General features: G+C 40.8%; 8 protein-coding genes across 8 annotated transcripts; 4 read left to right on the top strand and 4 right to left on the bottom strand.

Moving 5' to 3' along the window:
• Positions 1 to 207: 207 nt before the first annotated feature.
• Positions 208 to 1885, bottom strand: ATC70_001487 (uncharacterized protein; the record flags this gene model as incomplete). Its single annotated transcript, XM_064820882.1, has 4 exons — positions 208 to 821; positions 876 to 1051; positions 1238 to 1655; positions 1711 to 1885. 4 exons carry the CDS (start codon positions 1883 to 1885, stop codon positions 208 to 210), a joined length of 1383 nt encoding a protein of 460 aa, XP_064684802.1.
• A 151-nt stretch (positions 1886 to 2036) lies between these two features.
• ATC70_001486 (uncharacterized protein) lies at positions 2037 to 3160 on the top strand (the record flags this gene model as incomplete). Its single annotated transcript, XM_064820881.1, has 7 exons — positions 2037 to 2111; positions 2162 to 2254; positions 2315 to 2376; positions 2427 to 2564; positions 2619 to 2751; positions 2821 to 2950; positions 3042 to 3160. 7 exons carry the CDS (start codon positions 2037 to 2039, stop codon positions 3158 to 3160), a joined length of 750 nt encoding a protein of 249 aa, XP_064684801.1.
• Positions 3161 to 3881: 721 nt separating this feature from the next.
• ATC70_001485 (uncharacterized protein) lies at positions 3882 to 8009 on the top strand (the record flags this gene model as incomplete). Its single annotated transcript, XM_064820880.1, has 8 exons — positions 3882 to 3927; positions 3982 to 4090; positions 4143 to 5022; positions 5092 to 5269; positions 5321 to 5836; positions 5893 to 6836; positions 6896 to 7607; positions 7663 to 8009. The coding sequence occupies 8 exons, from the start codon at positions 3882 to 3884 to the stop codon at positions 8007 to 8009; spliced, it is 3732 nt and encodes a 1243-aa protein (XP_064684800.1).
• A 5095-nt stretch (positions 8010 to 13104) lies between these two features.
• Positions 13105 to 13800, bottom strand: PFK26_1 (6-phosphofructo-2-kinase; the record flags this gene model as incomplete). Its single annotated transcript, XM_064820879.1, has 3 exons — positions 13105 to 13151; positions 13211 to 13374; positions 13436 to 13800. 3 exons carry the CDS (start codon positions 13798 to 13800, stop codon positions 13105 to 13107), a joined length of 576 nt encoding a protein of 191 aa, XP_064684799.1.
• A 111-nt stretch (positions 13801 to 13911) lies between these two features.
• Positions 13912 to 14512, bottom strand: ATC70_001483 (uncharacterized protein; the record flags this gene model as incomplete). Its single annotated transcript, XM_064820878.1, has 2 exons — positions 13912 to 14054; positions 14131 to 14512. The coding sequence occupies 2 exons, from the start codon at positions 14510 to 14512 to the stop codon at positions 13912 to 13914; spliced, it is 525 nt and encodes a 174-aa protein (XP_064684798.1).
• Positions 14513 to 14696: 184 nt separating this feature from the next.
• Positions 14697 to 16216, bottom strand: ATC70_001482 (uncharacterized protein; the record flags this gene model as incomplete). The annotated part of the gene is made up of 9 exons (XM_064820877.1): positions 14697 to 14803; positions 14857 to 15059; positions 15120 to 15172; positions 15227 to 15550; positions 15615 to 15715; positions 15776 to 15908; positions 15962 to 15991; positions 16057 to 16110; positions 16169 to 16216. The coding sequence occupies 9 exons, from the start codon at positions 16214 to 16216 to the stop codon at positions 14697 to 14699; spliced, it is 1053 nt and encodes a 350-aa protein (XP_064684797.1).
• Positions 16217 to 16964: 748 nt separating this feature from the next.
• Positions 16965 to 18730, top strand: HEM12 (Uroporphyrinogen decarboxylase in heme biosynthesis; the record flags this gene model as incomplete). Its single annotated transcript, XM_064820876.1, has 3 exons — positions 16965 to 17198; positions 17255 to 17374; positions 17435 to 18730. The coding sequence occupies 3 exons, from the start codon at positions 16965 to 16967 to the stop codon at positions 18728 to 18730; spliced, it is 1650 nt and encodes a 549-aa protein (XP_064684796.1).
• Positions 18731 to 19104: 374 nt separating this feature from the next.
• On the top strand, positions 19105 to 20629 carry ATC70_001480 (uncharacterized protein; the record flags this gene model as incomplete). Its single annotated transcript, XM_064820875.1, has 5 exons — positions 19105 to 19956; positions 20020 to 20145; positions 20202 to 20263; positions 20319 to 20446; positions 20505 to 20629. 5 exons carry the CDS (start codon positions 19105 to 19107, stop codon positions 20627 to 20629), a joined length of 1293 nt encoding a protein of 430 aa, XP_064684795.1.
• Positions 20630 to 20634: the final 5 nt, after the last annotated feature.

Here is a 20634-nt window from a genome sequence, read left to right as displayed (position 1 = left end):
ATTTTTAGATGAAACTCAAACTATTATCAAGCATAAAAGATTACAATAAAACCAATATGTGTATAGATTGCTCTCATTGTATATACGTTTTTCTGTTGAGCTCTAAAATAAGATGCAAATGAAAAGCGCATGACACACAAACCATACTCTCCCACTTTATATGCAAATGTCAGTTTTATTCAACTTTAAATTTCATTGCATCTACTTCTACTCTTTACTGGCATTGCTGTCATTATTATTGTTGTTATTGGAAGGTGTAGAGGCCTCCGTATTGGCATTGGCATTAGCAGCATTATTGTGGAAATCATGAGCAAACTTTCTAACGTAATTATCCACGCATTCTCTCACATTCAAGTTGGGAATCAAGCCATCTAATCCGTTTTGAATTGTCTGCTGACAATCTTGACAAGCAAAATTATTCTCCATCAAGTGCACGCGAATACATTCATCACAAAAACTAGCACCGCAACAAGGAGTAATGGTGGCCTCTCTCAAAATACCGTTGCAGATGGGACACTGCAAGTGTTTGGGTACCGGGATAGAGTCGTACCAATCCATCAAATCGCCTGCGGATGAAACACCGAGTCCAATGGTGGTGGCTGTCTTGGCAACATGCTTATCCCAAGACGAGGAATCTGCTTGTGCCACAACAATGTCACCTTTGGGCGTTACCATCAAGCCTCCAGTACCTGCTTTCACTGCGTCCTTGGGCTCTTCAATCACTTTGAGGAAACTGCGAGGAATACCTGTGGTACGCTTGATTCTAGGATGTTTATCATAATCCTTGTCGCCATTGGTGGGACATTGGTTGATGTAGTGACCTATATGTCTATTGTCAGACACTGATGGACAGGACATTGATCATACCTGCTCACCTTTTTGACCACAACGATAGCACACATACGTCGGAGGAGGCACTCGCTGTGGCATTTGACCGTCTTTGTTGTCTGATGAATCTCTATGCGTTAATCCGCCGGGAGAACCTTGAAAACCGCCTCTTCCACCACGTCTAGCATCACCACCACGTGCATTATAAGGGATATATTGTTGTCTAATCCGTTCAAATAGATATATAAGATACAAGGCATACAACACACATAAATCAACAGAGCAAGAGAGTAATAGACAAATTTCATTTTTAATTCAATAAAATACATTACTGCTACAGCTATCTTTTCGCTCCCTTTCCCACCTCTCTCTCTCTCTCTGCCATAAAAAATGAAAAACCAGTACTTACTCTGCTAATCTCTCTTGCATTGCGCCCCATTGATCTGTTGTTTGCTGAAACATGGCTTGGATTCTAGCCTCCTCTGAATCGTCTTTGGGCTCATCGCCCTCGTTTTTGCTGCCCTCGTCTCCAGATGCAGACAGTTGCGATGATGGCTTATTCGCTGGGTGAGGTCGTTGTGCATTTAGCACCATGTTTCGGCCTCCACTCAAATGGGGAGGGCCACCTGAATTGCCACTGCCACTGCCGCCTGGTGCGTTGGATGGCCCTCCCTTCATGATCCCAAATCCTCCTGCCCCCTTTCCATCCGTCGGTAACACGCCCAATACATATCGCTGTGCTGTTCCTTTACCAGGCCGTGCTGCTGGCAATCGTCTCACAATGACAGATGTGTTTCTGGGCACAACAAACACATCGTCCTTGTATTCTGTAGCCCCTCAAGTTAGTGGACTGCGCATGTGTGTCATCTCAAGCTGACTCACCTTCGTCTGTCTGTGCATTGTAAACAGCAATGTCGAATTCAGTGCCTTTTCCAAACTTCTTTGCTCGAATGATCTCGCGTTTTAAATCAAAGACAGTAGCTCCTGGTCCATCAAATGTGAATACATCGTAATCCGAGTCTTTGGCTGATCTAAGCTTATAGTAAATAACAGACATGCTTTGCTGTAAAAGTGGTGGGGGGGAAGAAAAGAAAAAAGAAGCAAGCAAAGATTTACTCCGGACTTGGGTCTTTTTTAAAATAGCTTCCCTCTGTCAGTCATCAGTCTTTTTCTGACGGCTTCTTTCTTAATTTTCTTGTAGATTCACCATGGCAAACTACGATACTGTCATTCTCGATATTGAGGGAACAATCACCCCCATCACGTTTGTTAAGGAGGCTTTGGTAATGTCATATAGACGCTGCTTTGAAATGGGACATTAACATTTGAGTAGTTTCCCTACGTTACCTCTGGTTTATCCGCCTTTTTAGACAGAACCTGGAAGACGGATGAACTCAAAAAGCAAATTGAGCTGTTGCGTGAACAGGTAAGCAGTGCGTATGTAATCTTTCAACTTGGATATTGAAAGCCTCGCTTGATTTACTAGGCCAAGAAGGATGTGGATGCCAAGATGGAGCAAGCTGTCAACATTCCTACTGAGTCAGAAGCGTATGTAAGTTGAAATGCATGGAGGCACACGAGATTGACATTTATAATAGATCTGCAGAGCAGATCAAATTTGCCGTGATTGAAACCATCTCTTGGCAAATGAAGGCAGATCGCAAGATTGGTGCTCTTAAATCCTTCCAAGGCTACATGTGGAAGGAAGGCTATGAATCCGGTGTGCTACGTGGTGTGTAAGTGTTGTATTGGCTCATGCTGTACGCAATCATGACTTACAATCTCATCAGTGTCTACGATGATGTCGTGCCTGCATTAGATCAATGGAAGGTAGCTGGAAAGAAGATCTACATTTACTCATCTGGCAGTGTTCCAGCTCAAAAACTATTGGTTGGGTATTCAACAAAGGGTGATTTAATGAGTGTAAGTTGGCGTGAATGGATCAGTAACGGAATATGTGTGTATTGACATGTGCATGTGCGTGTTTGGCAGTACTTTTCTGGCTACTTTGACACTGCTGTCGGATTGAAGACAGAAAGCGCATCTTACAAGAACATTGCTCAACAAATTGGAAAGGAGAATGATACCAAGAGCATTTTGTTTGTCACTGATAACATCAATGGTAAGACTAAATGACAAAAAAAAAAAAAAAAAAAAAAAAAAAAAAAAAAAAAAAGCTAACGGAAGGCTCATACTCATGGCATTTGCAATAGAAATCTTTGCTGCTACTGAGGCTGGTTATCAAGTGGTGATTTCAGATCGTCCGGGCAATGCTCCATTAGGCCCTGAAAGTAAGCAATTCAAGATTGTCACATCATTTGACCAGATCTAGACTGCATCGAATCTTGTAAAAACCTTGGATGGCGTACTACGCCTTTTGATAAATAATAAGCATTCTTTGCACTTCCAAAAGTATTCTACTTGAGCGTATTATAGCCTTCTTACAGGGAGCTGGAAATCCATTTCATTTATATCTCATTAATGGCAGATCAACATCACATACTGAAAACAAAATGCTCACAACGAATACCATTCGAGGTGTTCATTTCTTGCATTGGGAGAAATTCAATGCCGCGGTATTTTGCAAGCAACGGAGCGTGCCTTGCTTTGGTTGATCAAAAGCCTCTTCTGTTTCATGCTTCAAACGTTTACCATAATTTAGTTGTACCCGAATATTACACACGGATGTTCTTTGGTGCAACTCTACGCTGGGCGTTGATTCCTTTAGCCTTCGAGCAGCCAGGTAGATTGTAGAGCTGGGTAACTGCTCATCCAGTCCATCTACCTAGCAAAACACTCTCTTATTTGATCTATGATTTCCAGTTCGCTGTTGACAGATCACCAAAATGCCATGGACAGTGTGCTGTCTCTGACTTAAAGCTGTATCGGCTGATACTATTGTGGGTCACCGTGCGATGGCTGAACTGTTTGTGGCACTGTTTGTATAAAGAAGCAGGCTTACACAAGGCTTAATGTTGTGCAATATAATTCAACCACTTGCTCTGATTCTCTTCCCCTTTCTTCTCTTTGTCCAAAATCCCGTCCCATCCAAAATGGGCTCATTTGCGTACGATGCGTACGGTTGTATCATCAGTATTGGTAAAGATCTTTCTTAAGCACCTGTCAAAATTATAAGGCGCTCACATCATATAGACTTTGGTACAACGTTCTCCGGCAGCTGTTATGCTACTATCTATGATAAAGAGACAAAAGACTTGAACGTGATCAAGAACGACACTAAATTCATCCAAACTGCAGATTTGTAAGTAGCTACATGTGTGACGAACTGGTGTAGCTTTGACACCACACGCTAGGGACCGAGACGATATTATTAACATTGAGCAATGGAACGAGACCAAGGGAAATAAGACGCCAACAGTAGTCGTCTATGATGAGCATATGCACTTGTCGCATTGGGGAAAAGCAGCTACAAAACACATTGCAACAAAGAGGAGCCCCCATGATATCGTCCTGGAGAAATTCAAGCTGAAACTGCCCAAGTCTGTCTCGCAAAAGGGCGCTGTTCTTGTCTCTGGCAACCTGGAGCAAGATGACGAGGAAGCCAACATGCGAGCCACTATTGATTTCTTCCGTGTGGTGTATGACCACATTTTCAACCAAATCCATACTCATAGACCAAGCTCAAAGATTGAATTCACCAAGGATGATATTCGTTTTGTAATTACAGTGCCTGCAATTTGGAACGATGTAGAGCGTACTATTATGAGAAATGTTGCCGTATCCGCTGGTCTCATCTCTGAAAAGGACCATGAAAACAGACTGATCATCATCAATGAATCTCTCGCTGCAACATTGTACTGTGAGCGTGAAACAGCCGAAAATGATATTCAAGTAGGCACCAACTACATTATATGCGATGCTGGTGGAGGCACTGTCGATATTGCCTCATTCGTAGCCACCAAAGCCTTGGAAGAGAACAAAAGTTTCCCACGATGCCAACTGACTACTGATACTGGTGAACGATGTGGATCAACGTATCTTGACGAGAGGATGAAAGAGCTGCTCATGAGAGTCTTGTTCAGGCCCAATGATAAGACCATTTACCACTCGGAAGAACAGAAACAAGAGTTTGGTAAGCTTGGATTCATTGACTACACTGCTGAGGAAAGAAAGGAGCTTGATATCATCGTCGCTGATTTATTGAAGCAATTCAACGAGGAACAGGGTTTGAAGGTAGAAATCAGCACAATCAGGACATTCACCAGACTTCATTTAACAAGTCGAACTTGTTTTTTTCTGTAGTACAATTTTTCTGCTCCAGTCTCTTGTGAGATCATTGACCAAGAGTCATCCGCTGAAAGCAGTAGTGACGATGATACCGAGTCAGAAGACGAGGAAGACGAGGAAGACGATGAAGACGATGAAGACGATGACGAGGAGGAAGATGAAACAGGAGAAAATGACCCTTACCGAGAAAACGGTAAAGCATGTAAAAACTATAGTAAGCTTCTTACCTAATCCCAAACTTCAGTTACTAGCTTTAGAATTTCGCATCTCAACGCCATCAAAAAGATCAGATACCAACCTGTTAGTGAGGCAAAATACGAAGTAGATCCAACATCAGATATTGGTACGATGCTTCTTAAAGTTTCCTATGAAACGATGCGAAATCTAGTCTTTGACCCAGTAATCAACACAACCATCAAACTATTGGACAAGCAAATTGACAAGATCAAGGACACTGTTGTTGCCACGTTCCTTGTTGGTGGTTTCGGAAGAAATCCATATTTGCATTATAGAATCAAAGACAAGTTCAAGATCGCCGACGAGAATGGCAATATTACTGGCTACAGATGTGGTAAATTATATGATGATGATAAAGGAGATCTGGCCGCTATGAGAGGTGCTTTATATTATGGTTTAGATGGCAGCCGCAAGCCGACTCAAACTGATGTTATTGAAAGGCCTTACGATGATGATAAAGACGCCTCAGGTACCGATCACGACGGCTTTGTTGCAGACACTTACAACATGGTGATATGCTATGGTAACTCTAGATTCCTGTGCTGTTAAGTCATTCTTTAACTAACGCTTGCTTTCCAGACATTGGCTATGATTTTACATCTTGCTCATACCTCGACTTGAGTGACAGAAACAACGAAGACGATCAAGAGTTTGTTTTCATTGACGAATGGCCTGGTGCTGCAGAAAATACCACCCGTATACCCACAGCATACAGATCTGCCAGTGAATGGGGCGCTCAGGTCCTCAATCCTACTGAAACAAAACCCGAAGAATTTGTGGTGCCTACCAAGCTCATGTCCATTGTCAAAGGCGATTGTAGACGCTACTTTGCTAATTTGATCAGTGCTATGCAAGATCATGTTTGTGGTGTTATTGAAAAGAACGGAACAAGCGTCAACCGTGACAAGATCAGATACTGCATTACCATGGAAAACAGCTATAAATTCTTCTTCCGTAAATCAGATATGCGTCAAGCCGCCATCAAGGCTGGATTGATTAGTAGTGAAGATAGCACCAAACGTCTATTGCTCATCAAACGGGAAGATGCATCTGCCATGCATTTCGAGGAGGAACATTTTAGACCAGATGATAAAGAAAAGAAGGCTTTCAATTCCAAATTTTTGCAAATTTTCTTCCGCCATGATACCTGCCATTTATCATTACAAGAGGCTACCAAATTGAGCGGCTACAATGACAAGAGAATGGCCATTTTGCAAGAGGTACAAGAGGCGAGAGGGAAATCCGCAGAGACCAAAAGCAAGGAGAGTGACACCACCACCGTAGCTTCAGAAAGCGAAGAGGAGCCTGTCAAAGAACCATACTTTAGAAATGTTCGTGGTATTCGATCCGCTACTCTGCCTTTTGACTTTATACAAAAACTGGTCCTCAACTTCAAGATTTATGTGGACAAAAACATGCAAAACTGTATTAATTGCTCCAACCGTGCGCTGTCAAACGAGCATGAAACTAATTATGACCCATTCAGCCCGGACTTCAAGAAAGGCTTTCTTGCATATGTCAAGGTAACGTATTTCTCTTGTCAAGCTTTCGTTTTTATAACACCTTATTCACTTTGCTACAGACTGAACTAGATTTCAGCAGTAATGAGCACATTCAGAAGATTAGCATTAGAAAGGAAGGATGCTGTGAAGTATACATTTCGGTCTACGATCTTTTGGAACATGTCTTTAGACCTGCCATTCGCGACCTAGTGTCTGATATTAGCCGATACGCTACCCAAGTCGATATCGTCAATTTCCGTATGGACAAGATCTTTTTGATTGGAAAGCTGGTTGAGGCACAAGAAGCAACTTACTCCTTCTTGGAAAGAATCATTACCAAGAACATATCTGAGGTTTTGAATATTGGCAATGATTTTATCACTACATCTGATAAGATCGAAGAAGAAAACCATATCTTGGGCGCTCAAATCTACGCAAGGGATCCTACTACCTACACTGAACGAGTTGCAAGAAAAACCTATGTCATTGGCATCCAATCATACACTGTCCAGCAGTTTAAGGGTGACATCAAGAAGCAGATCCAAGCGCTAGAAAACGCAAATGAGGATAACAAGGACAAAATATACGATTTGGAAGCTGAATACGCTCTACGAGGCGTAGAAGGACCGGAATTATTCTACCAGCCTGAATTTAACCCATCTTTGTGTGTGCCAAAGGGACCAGGGGACTCAACCCTGCTAATTGAAAGAGGAAAAAAAGTATTAGAGAAGGATCAAGAGGCAGGCATTGAAAGAAAATTCTTTGCCCACGAAGAATGCCTTATTTATGCCAGTGAGTAGTGTTCAGAGTATCATAATCATTCGTAATGTTGATGGTTTGCATATAGGTATCTATGTCACTGAAGAATATGACTCTGATGAAACACTGAGACAAAACAAACTGGACAAGGAAAGATACCAAAGAATTCACCAATTTGAGATCTATTTAAAGAAGGACAAGGACGATCCAATGGCAAATTTCAAGGACAATCGTCTTCACTTCACTGTGCGAATGATACCAGATAACAACGAAGTTATATTCGAAGCCAACGTCTCTTCTAGAATTGGTAGAAAGATTCCAGAATTCCGTTTCCGTGATGAAATTTTGGTCGCTCAAATCTACAATGATGTGAACAGAATTCCAAAGTTCGAATCTCAACGCAAGGAAGAGCCAAAGCAACAAATCGACAAATAAGTGATACTTACGTTCTCATAAGTGCAGCTATTCATTCGCATTTTCTTTATACCTATATCTGCAAACCCTATTAAAGCATTTTTTTTTGCTGGAATACACACAAGTATAACATCTGACTCTAAAACAAGTGTAACTGATTGCTTGATTTGATGGTCTTTCTATACCTCCCTATTTTCTGTCTAAACCAAATGCTTACCAGCCCACATCTCTTTTAGTTTAAATTCATCATCTATTCATTCAGCTGGACGATAATAGTACTTAATTCATCGTCTACATCATCTCGGAACCAGAAGAATAGTTTCCATGCCTCAAATCATGCATTCAAATTAAGAAAAAAAAAATCAACACTTTACAAGACAAAGTATAGATAGGATCAATTTGAATAATATCACGGTAGCGGTAGCTCTTTTGCGTAAAACAAACTTTTGAGGCTCGCTGCAAATAAATTCTACAGCTAGCTTCGAATTAAAGCAAAACCCAGTGCCTATTCTACTCTAAAACCAAGAAATTGAGTTTTACAGATCGAAAAACTCTCAGTGCAAAGGATCAATGAGGATGATTGACAAGTCTTTGATTAACTAGTGAAGAATTGGCAGCCATTGAATCCACCAAATAATTAAATATTTGGCAAAAGCAGAAAAAACTGTTGGTTAAGCTATGCCACTCTTCGAGTTGCAATTCCCACCTTTTGGCTTTGCAAACATTGATTACATTTATCAGAAAGGCGCTTTCCAGCCAAAACTGATTAAATTTCTGTTTGCCCGATTCGTTAATTTTTGAGCTTTTTGAACATGATTCGACTTATTTTGCCTCAATCGACTATATAAAAGGTGATGATCATCCAATAGACCCTTAAGCTCTTCTGAGGTGCTTTTCAAGGCGTATCTAATGGTACCAGTTATAAAAAAAAAATGAACAAACCTCAAAAGCAATTTATAAAAATATGAAATAAGGCTTTTGCCCAAAACGATGAGGTTATATCAGGGTTTCATAAAAATATTTCAAGGGTTGCCTCGAATTGATAGAAACATTTTGATTTAATATATGCCATAAAAAAGTCTTCGTTTTCAAGATGTAAAACTTTTTTTTTAAAAAAATTTTGTTCATTGATGGAGCCGCGTACACTAGGAGTAATGGGTCGAAGTGAAGAGGCGGGTGCAATTGAAAAGAAAATAATAAAAAGAAGGTAAAATATTAACTAAACTAAACTAAACAGAACTATCGAAACTATCTAAACTACAAGAGGGAAGATGAAAAACACGATTGTTTGATTTTCGGCAAAATCTGAGTGAATTTAAGCCGCGTTTTCTCGTGTTCAAGGTTATTTTAGATCGTTGAATAGCACCAAACAGTTTCTCTCATCTGGCAGTTACTTTCTAATATCTTTGTTCAGCTTTTTGGGGATCAAAAATACATGGCCAAAAATCGACCAAAAAGCGAGGTACCCCTTATGGTTTTCATCCAAAATCAAATGATCGCGTTTTTCACGTCAAAAGTGAAGACTTTTTCTATGATACATATTAGATCAAATTGATCGTAAAAATGAAACACAACACTGGAAACTCTTTCTATGAGACTTTAATATGCTAAATTTTAACATAATCACAGAAAACCTATTTTCATATTTCTGCAAATTGCTCATTATTTTCGGTCTATAAGCTGGATGTAATTAGCACCATTCGGTGTGGCTTTTTTAGTTCTCTAGAGATGTGTTAGAAAGTTGGGTGTGATAACGATAGTTTTCATAGTCAAATTTAGCAAAAACGTTTAAATGATGTGAGATCAAGTCAATTTTGAACACGAAAATACCACTGCACAGTTTCAAATTAAGTTGCCGCAATTACGGCTACTACGGTACAAAACTGAGACTAAATTTACTGGTCGTGACGTCGAATAGGGTGCCCTCTCATTTTTCCATGCCCTCCCTTTTTGCAAAACGCGTTTTAGTATCAAACCATGATGGTTTTGGACACCGTTTGATTAATAATAACACTCTAGCATCCGATAACTCTGTCTTGTACTGTTGGAAGAACTTGATATTGCTTCTTTAAAGTGGAATATATTAGGTATAATTCGATAACGAGCACTGGAAGGCGTAGAATTGACACTAATTGAGTTTGTTTATTAGGTTTTAATAATTTTTTGCTTGTTTGAGTGAGTGTTGCTGCCATTACTTCTCTACCGTCTCTGCTGCCTGCTTCTTGGGTCTTTGTCTGGTCTCTCCTGGTGGCGTTCGTACTTTGGTTTGTCTATGGTGCTGGCGTTGCTGCTACTGCTACAGCTAATATGTTCGTTTCTGGTCTACTGTGTTTGGTGCATGCTCATTCTCTATCTGGTGTCGCTCGTTCTTTGGTTTGTCTATGGTGCTGGTGTTGCTACTAGTACTGCAATTACGGTCTTTCCTGGTCTACTGTGTTTGGTGCATACTCGTTCTCTGGTCTATATTCGGTGATTGCGTATACTCTGGTCTATCTACGGTGATGGTTGTTGTAACTGTCTGAAATACGTGAGAATGGATATGTCTTTTTATTTTCAGTAAAATCAGATAGAGAGAAAAGGGAAGGGTGAATGTCTACTGCTATTTATATGTATGATTTATGGATTGCTTACACACCCCTCTAGAATGGTGTTCTCATGCTAAGTTTTAGTGTCAATCCTCACTTATGCTAAATGGTAATTATTTCAGATATAGATGATCAGTCTAAATATCTTTAGTAGCTCTTGGCAACGTTAATTACTTACATTCCTTATCTGCTATCTTTTGACATATAGAGAATAGCTTATCGAAACTTAGCTTATGTGAATATCATGATTATCGTTTACATGTTGAACAGCTTATTTACATATGCTCCATATGTGCATAGTTTATTGCTCAATTCAATCTACGACATTATGATTCAGGAACAGTTATATGTGTGAATACAACAATGGTAAGTGGTAAGTATCTTTTCTTTTTTGGTCGCAATGATATAAAACTTCTTTGAAAGATTGTATTATTGCTTTTTTTTCTCATGATAATGCATTCATGATGTTTTCCTTGTTGCATTTTTCTTATTATTCTTTTGTTGATTGTGTTGCTTTACATCCGACTATTACCATGCATGTTGCTCATGTATGCATTTTTGTTGCAACAACAACGAGCTGTTTTGAACGTCTCTGATGTTGTACTTGTTATACTTTTCTTTTGAGTACTCACTTTGTGTGAGTATCCATTTTTTGCCTACATACTACTATACTCCTATAATAGTATGTTCTTTTCTTCTTTCTTTTATTATTATTATGTTTCTTTGAAGCATACCTTTTTTTTTTATGTTGTGTGGATGTGCCTATCCCTGAAGCTCAACAAGACTCTATCCGAGGCTAGGAGGTAGATAGGCTGCCTTCACTTGGTTATCACTACTTACTTTAGTGATGATTGAGGGTCTCAATGCCAGAATTTAAAGCTAGGTGATGTAAGTAAGGCATGCTCTAGCGCCTGGGGGAAGTTTGATGATAGCAGCGGCTATATTGCTATTATAGCGGCGCTTAAAATTTTGCCTCACCTCAAAACAGGGGGAAACCCTCGCAAAATTTTTTTTAGGTCAGCGGAGTTTTTAAGCAATCTGATTGGCTAAGAGGTTGAAGCAGCGAAGGGTTACAACTAGTTGATTTCCTATTGATTGTTGCATACAAGCATGCATCTTAGGCTACATTCACTTTCTCCTCAAGCCACCTTTTACAGTGTAGCAGCATAGATGATGTTTATCGTATCACATCACATCTATGTTTACAAATCCAGTCAATTGTGTGTGCACGGGTGCCTCAAGAACTACAATACATTCAATCTCCCTGATGTCAATATGTCGAGATCCACCTACACTACATGAAACATATCGACTTAGGTGGCCTCTCAACAAGCTATACCAACAATCCATAAGGCCCCAGTGGCCTGCTATTTATATACCATCTCAACGTAGTAGTCATTGACCAGGGATCTACCATATTTAAGCTAGTTAGATACCCTGTAATAAAGAAGCTTTTTGCTTTTTGTTTTAGATACAGTTGACAACTGATTATTATCATCGACTTATTATTACGAATTCATCATTGATCCCCTATTGATCTGTCATTTATCATAATATAGTGTTTGTAATAAAAGGATATCCAAATAGTTAAAGTTTACATTCTTTTTTAAATCTAAATGAAGATAAGATGCAATCATTTGATGCAATCATTTGATGTAACAACAGCTAAACAGTTTCATGTGCGTGGTGATGTCTTTTAAATTTAATATATGGTGAAAGCTGTATGATCGGTATTAACGTAGTGCACTAGGTACTATCCAAGTTTTTACCTTGTTATTACTTCCAAAAACTGATGATTTTGCACAATGACATTTTTGGTTATATATTAGGAAAGACAAACCTTGTACAAATAAAATAAAAGCCATTCAGAAGCTTTACTTTGAATCTATCATGCTGTAAACGTCTTGGGTCCAAAATATACGACGTCCCCTTCATGATTTGGTCAGAATCTTGTGTACTCTATACATTCCAGTAGCCAGGGAGACCGTCTAAAGATTCATAATACTGGAGAAACCAGGTCGAATTGACAGTTGCTGACCAAATGACAGCCAGCGATTTAACTAATTTTGAATGTTGGCCAAGTCTACGCGATATTTCCATGATTAGCATTGATGATCTTGGAAGCTTACAACAAGAAGAAGGAGCTGTGGATTGAAGCGTGTTACCATATATAATGGCCTGGCTATGTCATTTGAGTTTCGATGAGTAATTTTGAATATGAAGCACAGGCTCAATCGGCGTAAATTGTTCATTATATTCTAATGATAAATCTCAATACCAGTCTTTCTAATCGGCATTGCCCATGACACTTGGAGTGTTGGTTGCGGATTGCTGAAAGACACACTATACATTGAGTCCGCATGAGTTAATGATATGTGAAGAATTGCCACCGCTCACTTGCACCTGAGATGCGGTATCCTTTGACCAATTGTGCCCTCAATCCAATAAAAAGATTGCCGTTGCTGTAAAAGTTTTAATAATGATTTTTGTATTGCTATATTACACTGTAAACGTATATAAATTTATAATATTCAAGAAATTTCTACCCATCTGCGCATACAAGAATTTGGGGTCAAATCTGAATTTTAATTGAATGAGTCCAACATGTATGAGTGATAAATCTGATAGCTTCCTTACCAAAATTGTCGTCTGCATTGCAATGGCACTTTTTCTGCAACTCACGAGCAACAGGACAGTGCATGAAAGGCTCATGCTTGTAGCCGATGTCATTGAAAAAGTGTACTTCTGATTTGTTTAAAAAGATACCCACAGCAATGGAATGCACAGGCGCATCTCCCCATCTACAACACAGCAGACATTAACCTCTCTCTTTTGCCTTCAATTGCAGAGTTTCCCAATTACCTTTCATAGAAGAATCCTCCAGATTTGTCGAGATAATCAAAAAATGCTGTATATTCAGGGCTTCTCAGGAACTTAAGATCGGCAATCTCAAAGTTGCTCCAAAAGTGACACAAGTTGTAGTTCTTTCCATTATCATTTGAAACAAAGTTCATCAAATTGTTCTTTGGAATCATATCAGGATGCTCCTTCATAAATGCCTTTGTCGTTTCCCACAGAGTAGGAATAGTAGCTTCGAATTCAATGAGGGAAATTGTCCATCCATATTTCTTGTTGTTTTCCTTCATGTACAAGAATGGGTCGTAATCAATATCGCAAAAAAATTCCACACTAGGCTCTACGCGCCAGTAAAATTCGTATTCCTCCATCAAGGGATGTCTGAAAAAGAACCCACTTTCGAATCTACCCAGAATGTCTTGCGTTAGTTTTCGAACCCTTTCTCTCTCTCTCTCTCTTTTGCTCTCGCTCTCTCTATCTCACTAGATGACTTGCCTGCACATGTGTCTATAAGAAAGGTTATCGCCGTAAATGATACCCTCATCGCCCATCTTTTTACGTAATCTATCTGCCTTTTCAACATCAATCCAATCCGGATAACGCCAATGTTCCTGTGGGATAACGCCTAATGTTTATAATTAGTGACACTTGCTTGTTCCAGTATGAAGCGCCACTTATTGATGCTGCCATGACACACATACCATACTTTGTTTCTGCGTTGGTTAAGCTCGAAGTGAGGTCCTTGAACTCTTGTGTGAACTCGACATCATTCAGAAACACATATGGATAGTTGAACTTGTGATTGAATCTTGCTTCCAATTGTTGAATGGTCTTTCTCAAGGCATCCAATTCATTGTTTCTGGTCAAGATAACAAACGCAGCCTTCACACGAGTTGTATTGTGCCAAGCAGGTGGTAGAGACGGGTCTGGTAGATTTGGATGGTTGATGAGAGATGAATGTGAGGTTGTTGCTTTCTGATTGTTCGGCGCTTTTAGGGGCCAAAAGAAGAAGAAGATGCAGAATAACAGACAGCCAGCTGTTAATAGCAGAGGCTTTCTTTGATTTGAGTTGATCACAATCATCGTAAAGAGATACGAATGAATAGAAAGAGTAATAGAGGAAAAAGAGAGAGAGAGAGAAAATCCCAAAAAGAAAAAGTCCAACTTTATTAACCCCTTCTACTACTCCTCAACAAAAATTACAGATTGAAACATACGCAGATTTCTTGTTCCACTTGGCAGATTACACAAAACTTTATTAGGTGAATTAGGTCGATCCTTGAGCACTGGGATTCTGACTAGGATATTTCTGTGTTTCTTTGCCAGACATGCTTGGTGGAGCAGGTGGCTGCATCTTGTTGAAATCTATAGGTTCTACCCACGCAGGTTAGTGATTATACATTGGCTGACTGAACAATCTCACTTACTGCTGCTGTTGCTCTTGCCGGAGTGAGGTTTGGGTTTAGCCCAGACCACCTTGAGTGCGTGCCCCTTCAATTTCAATCCAACTTCGGCCACTTTATCTGCTGCCAGTTCTGCTGATGTTCTTGTAGAGAAATTGATGAAAGCACACTTTGTTTTGTGGGCAACGATAATTGATTTGATATCACCAAAAACATAAAAGAAGCCCCTAGTTATATTGTTCATCAATATATGTTCTCCCTTTTGCTAATCATCTCCCTCTCCTTACTGTAAATCGTCTTGAGTGATCTCTGATTCGACGCCCGTAACAAATAGTGTAGTCTACATTGGCATGTTATTGGGCTGAGCATTGTCACCAAAATCCAAACAACTTACCACAGTCTTATCGGCGGGTGGTGTTAAACCACTATTGCTACCACGAACTCTATTCAGCATCTTGCTTGCAACTGGATCATTCACACCATTGTAACGATCTGTGATGTTTTGTTTCACGGTCGATTGATTCTCCCCAGGAAGCTCGTGTCTATATGGACATCCTTCTCCACGCTTACATTCACCCTTGAGAAAGAAGGAACAGATATGAGCTCTGTTGCGTTTATAATAAGGTTCGCTTCTTGCTAATTTGCTCAGGATATCACGGCTCTCTGGTGTCAATTTGGCAGCATCGTAGATTCCCTCTCCATCGCCACCATCCTCTACCTAGGTTGATTCAATAATAGCATCAGCCTCATGCCTCCACATCCTATGTTGCAGATCAAATTACCTTTGAGGCGAGGTTTTGTGCAAAATACTGTCGATTGATATCTGTGGAAGGGGCTTCTGATTTGAGGTTCAGTGCTTTGTCTCTGACTTCGACAGGCAAACCTGGTTCAAGACATGATGATTAGTAATGTGATTGACAGTTACTGCGTGGAAACTCGTTACCGTATTGTAAATCCAAAACACAGGTCTGACAAACGTTCTTTACTTTGGCGCAGGTCTGGCAGATTTCAGTCTTTTTATATCTAGCATTGGTACCAGGTAACCAGCGGAAAACAGTGTAAGGACGTTGACAAATCTATGAAATGTGAGTAAACGCGCGTAGTCCAGCAATCGCTTGATGAGGTATACCTTGCACTCTTTTCCAAATGGCTGCTTGGTCTGTAAATTTAATCATTGTCAGCATTGGGTCTATAGTCGAGTATCTCTACACATATCAACCATACCATGCGAACATAGGGATTATCACCTAAACAAGTTTCACAAACGATGGGGAATTCCTGAAGAGTCAATGTTAAGAGGGAGGATCATTGAAGCTGCGATCATAGTGATGCTTACAGAGTCTTCCCAGCCTTGCTTATTGGGATCTGCCTTAGTTAAACTCATTGCGAATATAGAATAAAAGATGAAAGAAGGTTGAAGCCTATAAATTTTTTGCAACTTGAGTTGTAAATTTTGATAGTTGCAATCAAAGGATTTCAATTGGAGCATACTTGACAACCACGTCATTACAACAGCAGCGGTTCAAATGCCAGATGTTCATCAGAACGCTTGATCCTATCAGCTATGTCTTGTAGAAACAAGTTGTTTAATAACATACCGTTGACATGATGCATGGATAGCTATATCAGCAAAAATAATGGGTTTAGGAACCACATTTCATATTCTCAATGTCTCGAAAGGCCGCCAAATGTCAATTGCAATTGTCCTCATAGCATTCGCATCGCCAATAAGGCTTTTGATTACCAGTAGCCGGCCCTATCTGAATATGAGTGATAGACCAGACGTGTCTGGCAGACTTGCAATACGCTCGCTTCTGTATTACTGCCACCCAATGTGATGGGCATTTCATTTCTCGACATTGCACTCTAGACCAACATTACTGCGGTCATAATTGCTCATGACTCTGAGCGAGTCAATGTTACACTTCTAGTGTGATACTATATCCATTTTCTAAAGTAAATTGCTTTACGAATGTAACAAGTAAACAACACTTGTTCCTCTCTGACTCATATTCCTTTTTCAAAAGTATACACATCATTAGAACCCAGTCAGGGTGGTATAAATACGAAAAACTTTTTTCATCATGGCAGCTTCTTTCTTACATCAAAAGTAACAACAACATTAGAGCATCATGGCTACTCAACAACAAGAAGCAGGTCTCAAAGAGCAGCTTGCTCAAAGCATCGAAGCACAAGGACTCAAAGTGCGTCAATTAAAGTCTGCCAAAGCTGACAAGGCTGAAATCGATCAAGAGGTTCAAAATTTACTCGCTCTCAAAAAGGAATTGGCTCTGCTTGAAGGTGCCGACCCTGCCAAAAAGTCTAGCAAGCCTGCCAAATCCAGCTTTACATTAAAGACTGCCAAGGTAAGCCTTGTGGTGGAGTGTTTGCTATAGCAGATCACTGATGATGCCATATGTAGGGTACCAAAGATTATAACGACAAAGACATGGCCATCCGTGAAAAGGTATTCAGCACCATTACCAAAGTCTTCAAGAAGCACGGTGCTGTCACTATCGATACTCCTGTCTTTGAACTCAAGGTAAGCACAAGCATCGAGACACTCGCACGCGGCGACATGTCGAGTAACAGAAAGACATAGGAAATTCTTGCTGGCAAATACGGTGAAGACAGTAAATTGATTTACGATTTGGCAGATCAAGGTGGTGAGGAGTGCTCTCTTCGTTACGATTTGACCGTTCCCTTTGCCCGTTTCTTGGCTATGAACGGCAAAGAATACCAAAACATCAAGCGTTACCAGATTGCCAAGGTGTACCGTCGTGATCAACCAGCCATGACCAAGGGCCGTATGAGAGAATTCTATCAATGTGATTTTGACATTGCTGGTTCTTATGACAGCATGATTCCTGATGCAGAAATCTTGAGAATTTTGGTGGAAGCTCTTACTAACTTGGAGGTCGGCAAGTTCACTGTCAAGTTGAATCATCGCAAGATTTTGGACGGTATCTTTGAAGTGTGCGGTGTGCCTGAAGACAACATTCGTCCCATTTCATCTGCTGTCGATAAGCTCGATAAATTGCCTTGGGCCGATGTCAAGAAGGAGATGGTGGAAGAGAAGGGATTAGCAGTTGAGGCAGCTGACAAGATTGGCGAGTACGTCAAGCACAAGGGCGGTCGTGATTTACTAGACATGTTGAAGAAGGATGAGGTATTGATGGCCAATGCCAGTGCTGCTGCTGGTCTCAAGGACATGGAGACCTTGTTTGACTACTTGGAAGTTTTTGAGGTCTTGGATAGAATGTCCTTTGATCTCAGTTTGGCCAGAGGTTTAGATTATTATACCGGTATCATCTACGAAGCTGTTACTGAAAAGTCTGCTCCTCCCAAGCTTGCTGAAGGTGTCTTGCCCAAGAAGAAGGAGAACGGAGAGTTGGATGAATCTACTGTGGGTGTTGGCTCCATCGCTGCTGGTGGTCGTTACGATAACTTGGTCGGTATGTTCTCGGGTAAGAACAAGAAGGGTCAACCCAACCTTCAAATCCCCTGTGTCGGTGTCTCCATTGGTGTTGAGCGTGTCTTTTCCATCCTGATGTCCAAGCAAAAGGCCGAGGAAATCAAGAGTAACGAAACCGAGGTGTTGGTTATTGCTGTAGGTGATGGTCTTTTGAAGGAGAGAATGGCTATTGCCAAGACACTCTGGGATGCCGATATCAAGGCCTCTTACATGTTCAAGAACAAGCCTAGATTAGATAAGCAGTTTGATGTCTGTGAGAAGGATATGATCCCCTTGGCCATTATCATTGGTAAAGATGAATTAGAAAAGGGTGAGGTGCGTATCAAGGACATGAGATCCAAGAACGAAGCTCAAGGTGGCGGTGTCACTATCCAGCAAGCTGATATGGTCAAGGAAGTCAAAGCAAGACTCGAGCAATTGTAAATTTTTTGAATAAACACGAAAAGCATGTCATTTATAGAAGTGTACGACATGCGTGAAGCACAATTTCGTGATGGATCCTTGTTCATCGGGCTCATTTTAACGTTCAAGATTGGTTCGCCAGCCATGGCAGCTAAATCCATTTCCATGCTAAGATAGTAGTGCTTTAATTCCCAGTTTTGGTGCGACATACTGCAACCGAAAAGTGCATCATTTGTGGTTCTCCTTTCGATTCTGTGTGACTCCAAACATGCAAACAAAAGTTTTCTCTTTTTTCCATTCGACCCTTCTTTTCTCTTCTTTTCACTCATCTTTCGTTTTCGGGTAATTTCAAGAGCACGATGAATATACCTATAGTCGCATTAAACGACGACACCATGCCCGAACATCCACTCACAACAGAGGACCCTGCCATCAAGAATCCAGAGCTCCTCCAAGGATTCAAAGAGATCAATGACGTAGATCCTCAAGATAACCGAGTGCCACCCGCTATCATCATAGACAAGGAGGATCCCAACAAAATCAGTGCGCATCATGGAGAAGATTCATGTCTCCAGGACGAAGAATGTCAAAATGTAAAGCATGAGGGCGTGGAGAACGAGGACGACGAAGATGAAGTGGAGGAGCAGCAGCAAATCATCATTGACGACAGCCCTCCTTGTAAGACACCTCCCAAGAGCCTCACGCTCAACCACGCACCTGCTACCACTGAAACTACCACAACCACGGCAAAAGGCGCTCTGGACATCTCCCCGATGGTGAGCCCAACATCTGTGCCAAAAGAGATGGAGGAGGACTCAGATACAGATGACGAATTGATGCGAATCACCGAAGCCAATCGCTTTATTCCTGCAAATACAGAACCACCACAACCTGCTCAACAACAGCGGCCCCGTTCAAAATCACTCAGAAGCCAAAGCGTCTCCACGCGTCGTCAGCTGCTAGTGTTTGCTGATAAACCCACTGTTACAAAAAAACCCGATCGTATTGTAGTGTCAAACCATTACGGTGCTGGACCCGAAGGCGCATTAAGCAGCGATTTAAAGCCAAACAGAAGATGTAGATCCTATCTGGTCGCCTGTGATTTTAGTGACGAGAGTTATCATGCCATTGAATGGACAATGGGTACCATGATGCGTGATGGAGACAAGCTGTACGTGGTTACAGCTGTGAATCGAGAGGACAACCCGGAAGCTGTCAAGGAGGCCGGATTGTCCCTATCCAAAGAGGTATGTTTTGCTGTCAAGCTGCGTGATACATTATGGGGTGATTGAATGGTTTGTTTGAAATAGCTGAAGAAGGCATCGGATACTGTAACAGAAGAGGCAAAAAAGACATTGGGCCAGATGCTGCTATTTGATGTAGAATTGATCACTTATGCCATCTGTGGAAGAGTAAAGGACATTTTATTTAGTCTGGTAAGAGAGCAATAAGGATGCAAAGCAGTAAACAAGGCGAGTAACGTATTGCATAGATTGAGGAGCTGCCATTAACCATGGTTGTCTGTGGAAGTCGAGGTAGAGGCACTATGAAAGGGTAAGCATCATGCGGTGGTACAAGATTCACTATTTTTCATGCCAAAATAACATAGATTACTGATGGGCTCCATCTCCACCTATCTTGTGCATAAATCTCCTGTCCCTGTCACTGTTATTCGACCTCAAAAGAAAAAGAAGGCCGCACACAAAAGACCGGTACATGCTGTGCCTCTCAGCCAAAGTAAAGTGTGATTTTATCGACAGTCGCGCATGAATGAAATTAACCCGACTTGTTGTAGGTGTCCAAACAGGACAGCTGGCTGTGGATGAAGTCAGCAAGGCAGCCACTGCCACCGGCACAGACAAAAAGACATCTACTACTAGCAGCACATCTACAGCCGCAACTGCCACTGACAAAAAATAATAGCT

This window comes from Mucor velutinosus (assembly GCF_035048745.1).
Source record: "Mucor velutinosus strain NIH1002 chromosome Unknown tig00000041, whole genome shotgun sequence".
Classification (NCBI taxonomy): domain Eukaryota; kingdom Fungi; phylum Mucoromycota; class Mucoromycetes; order Mucorales; family Mucoraceae; genus Mucor; species Mucor velutinosus.
This window is presented reverse-complemented; position numbering and strand designations above follow the sequence as displayed.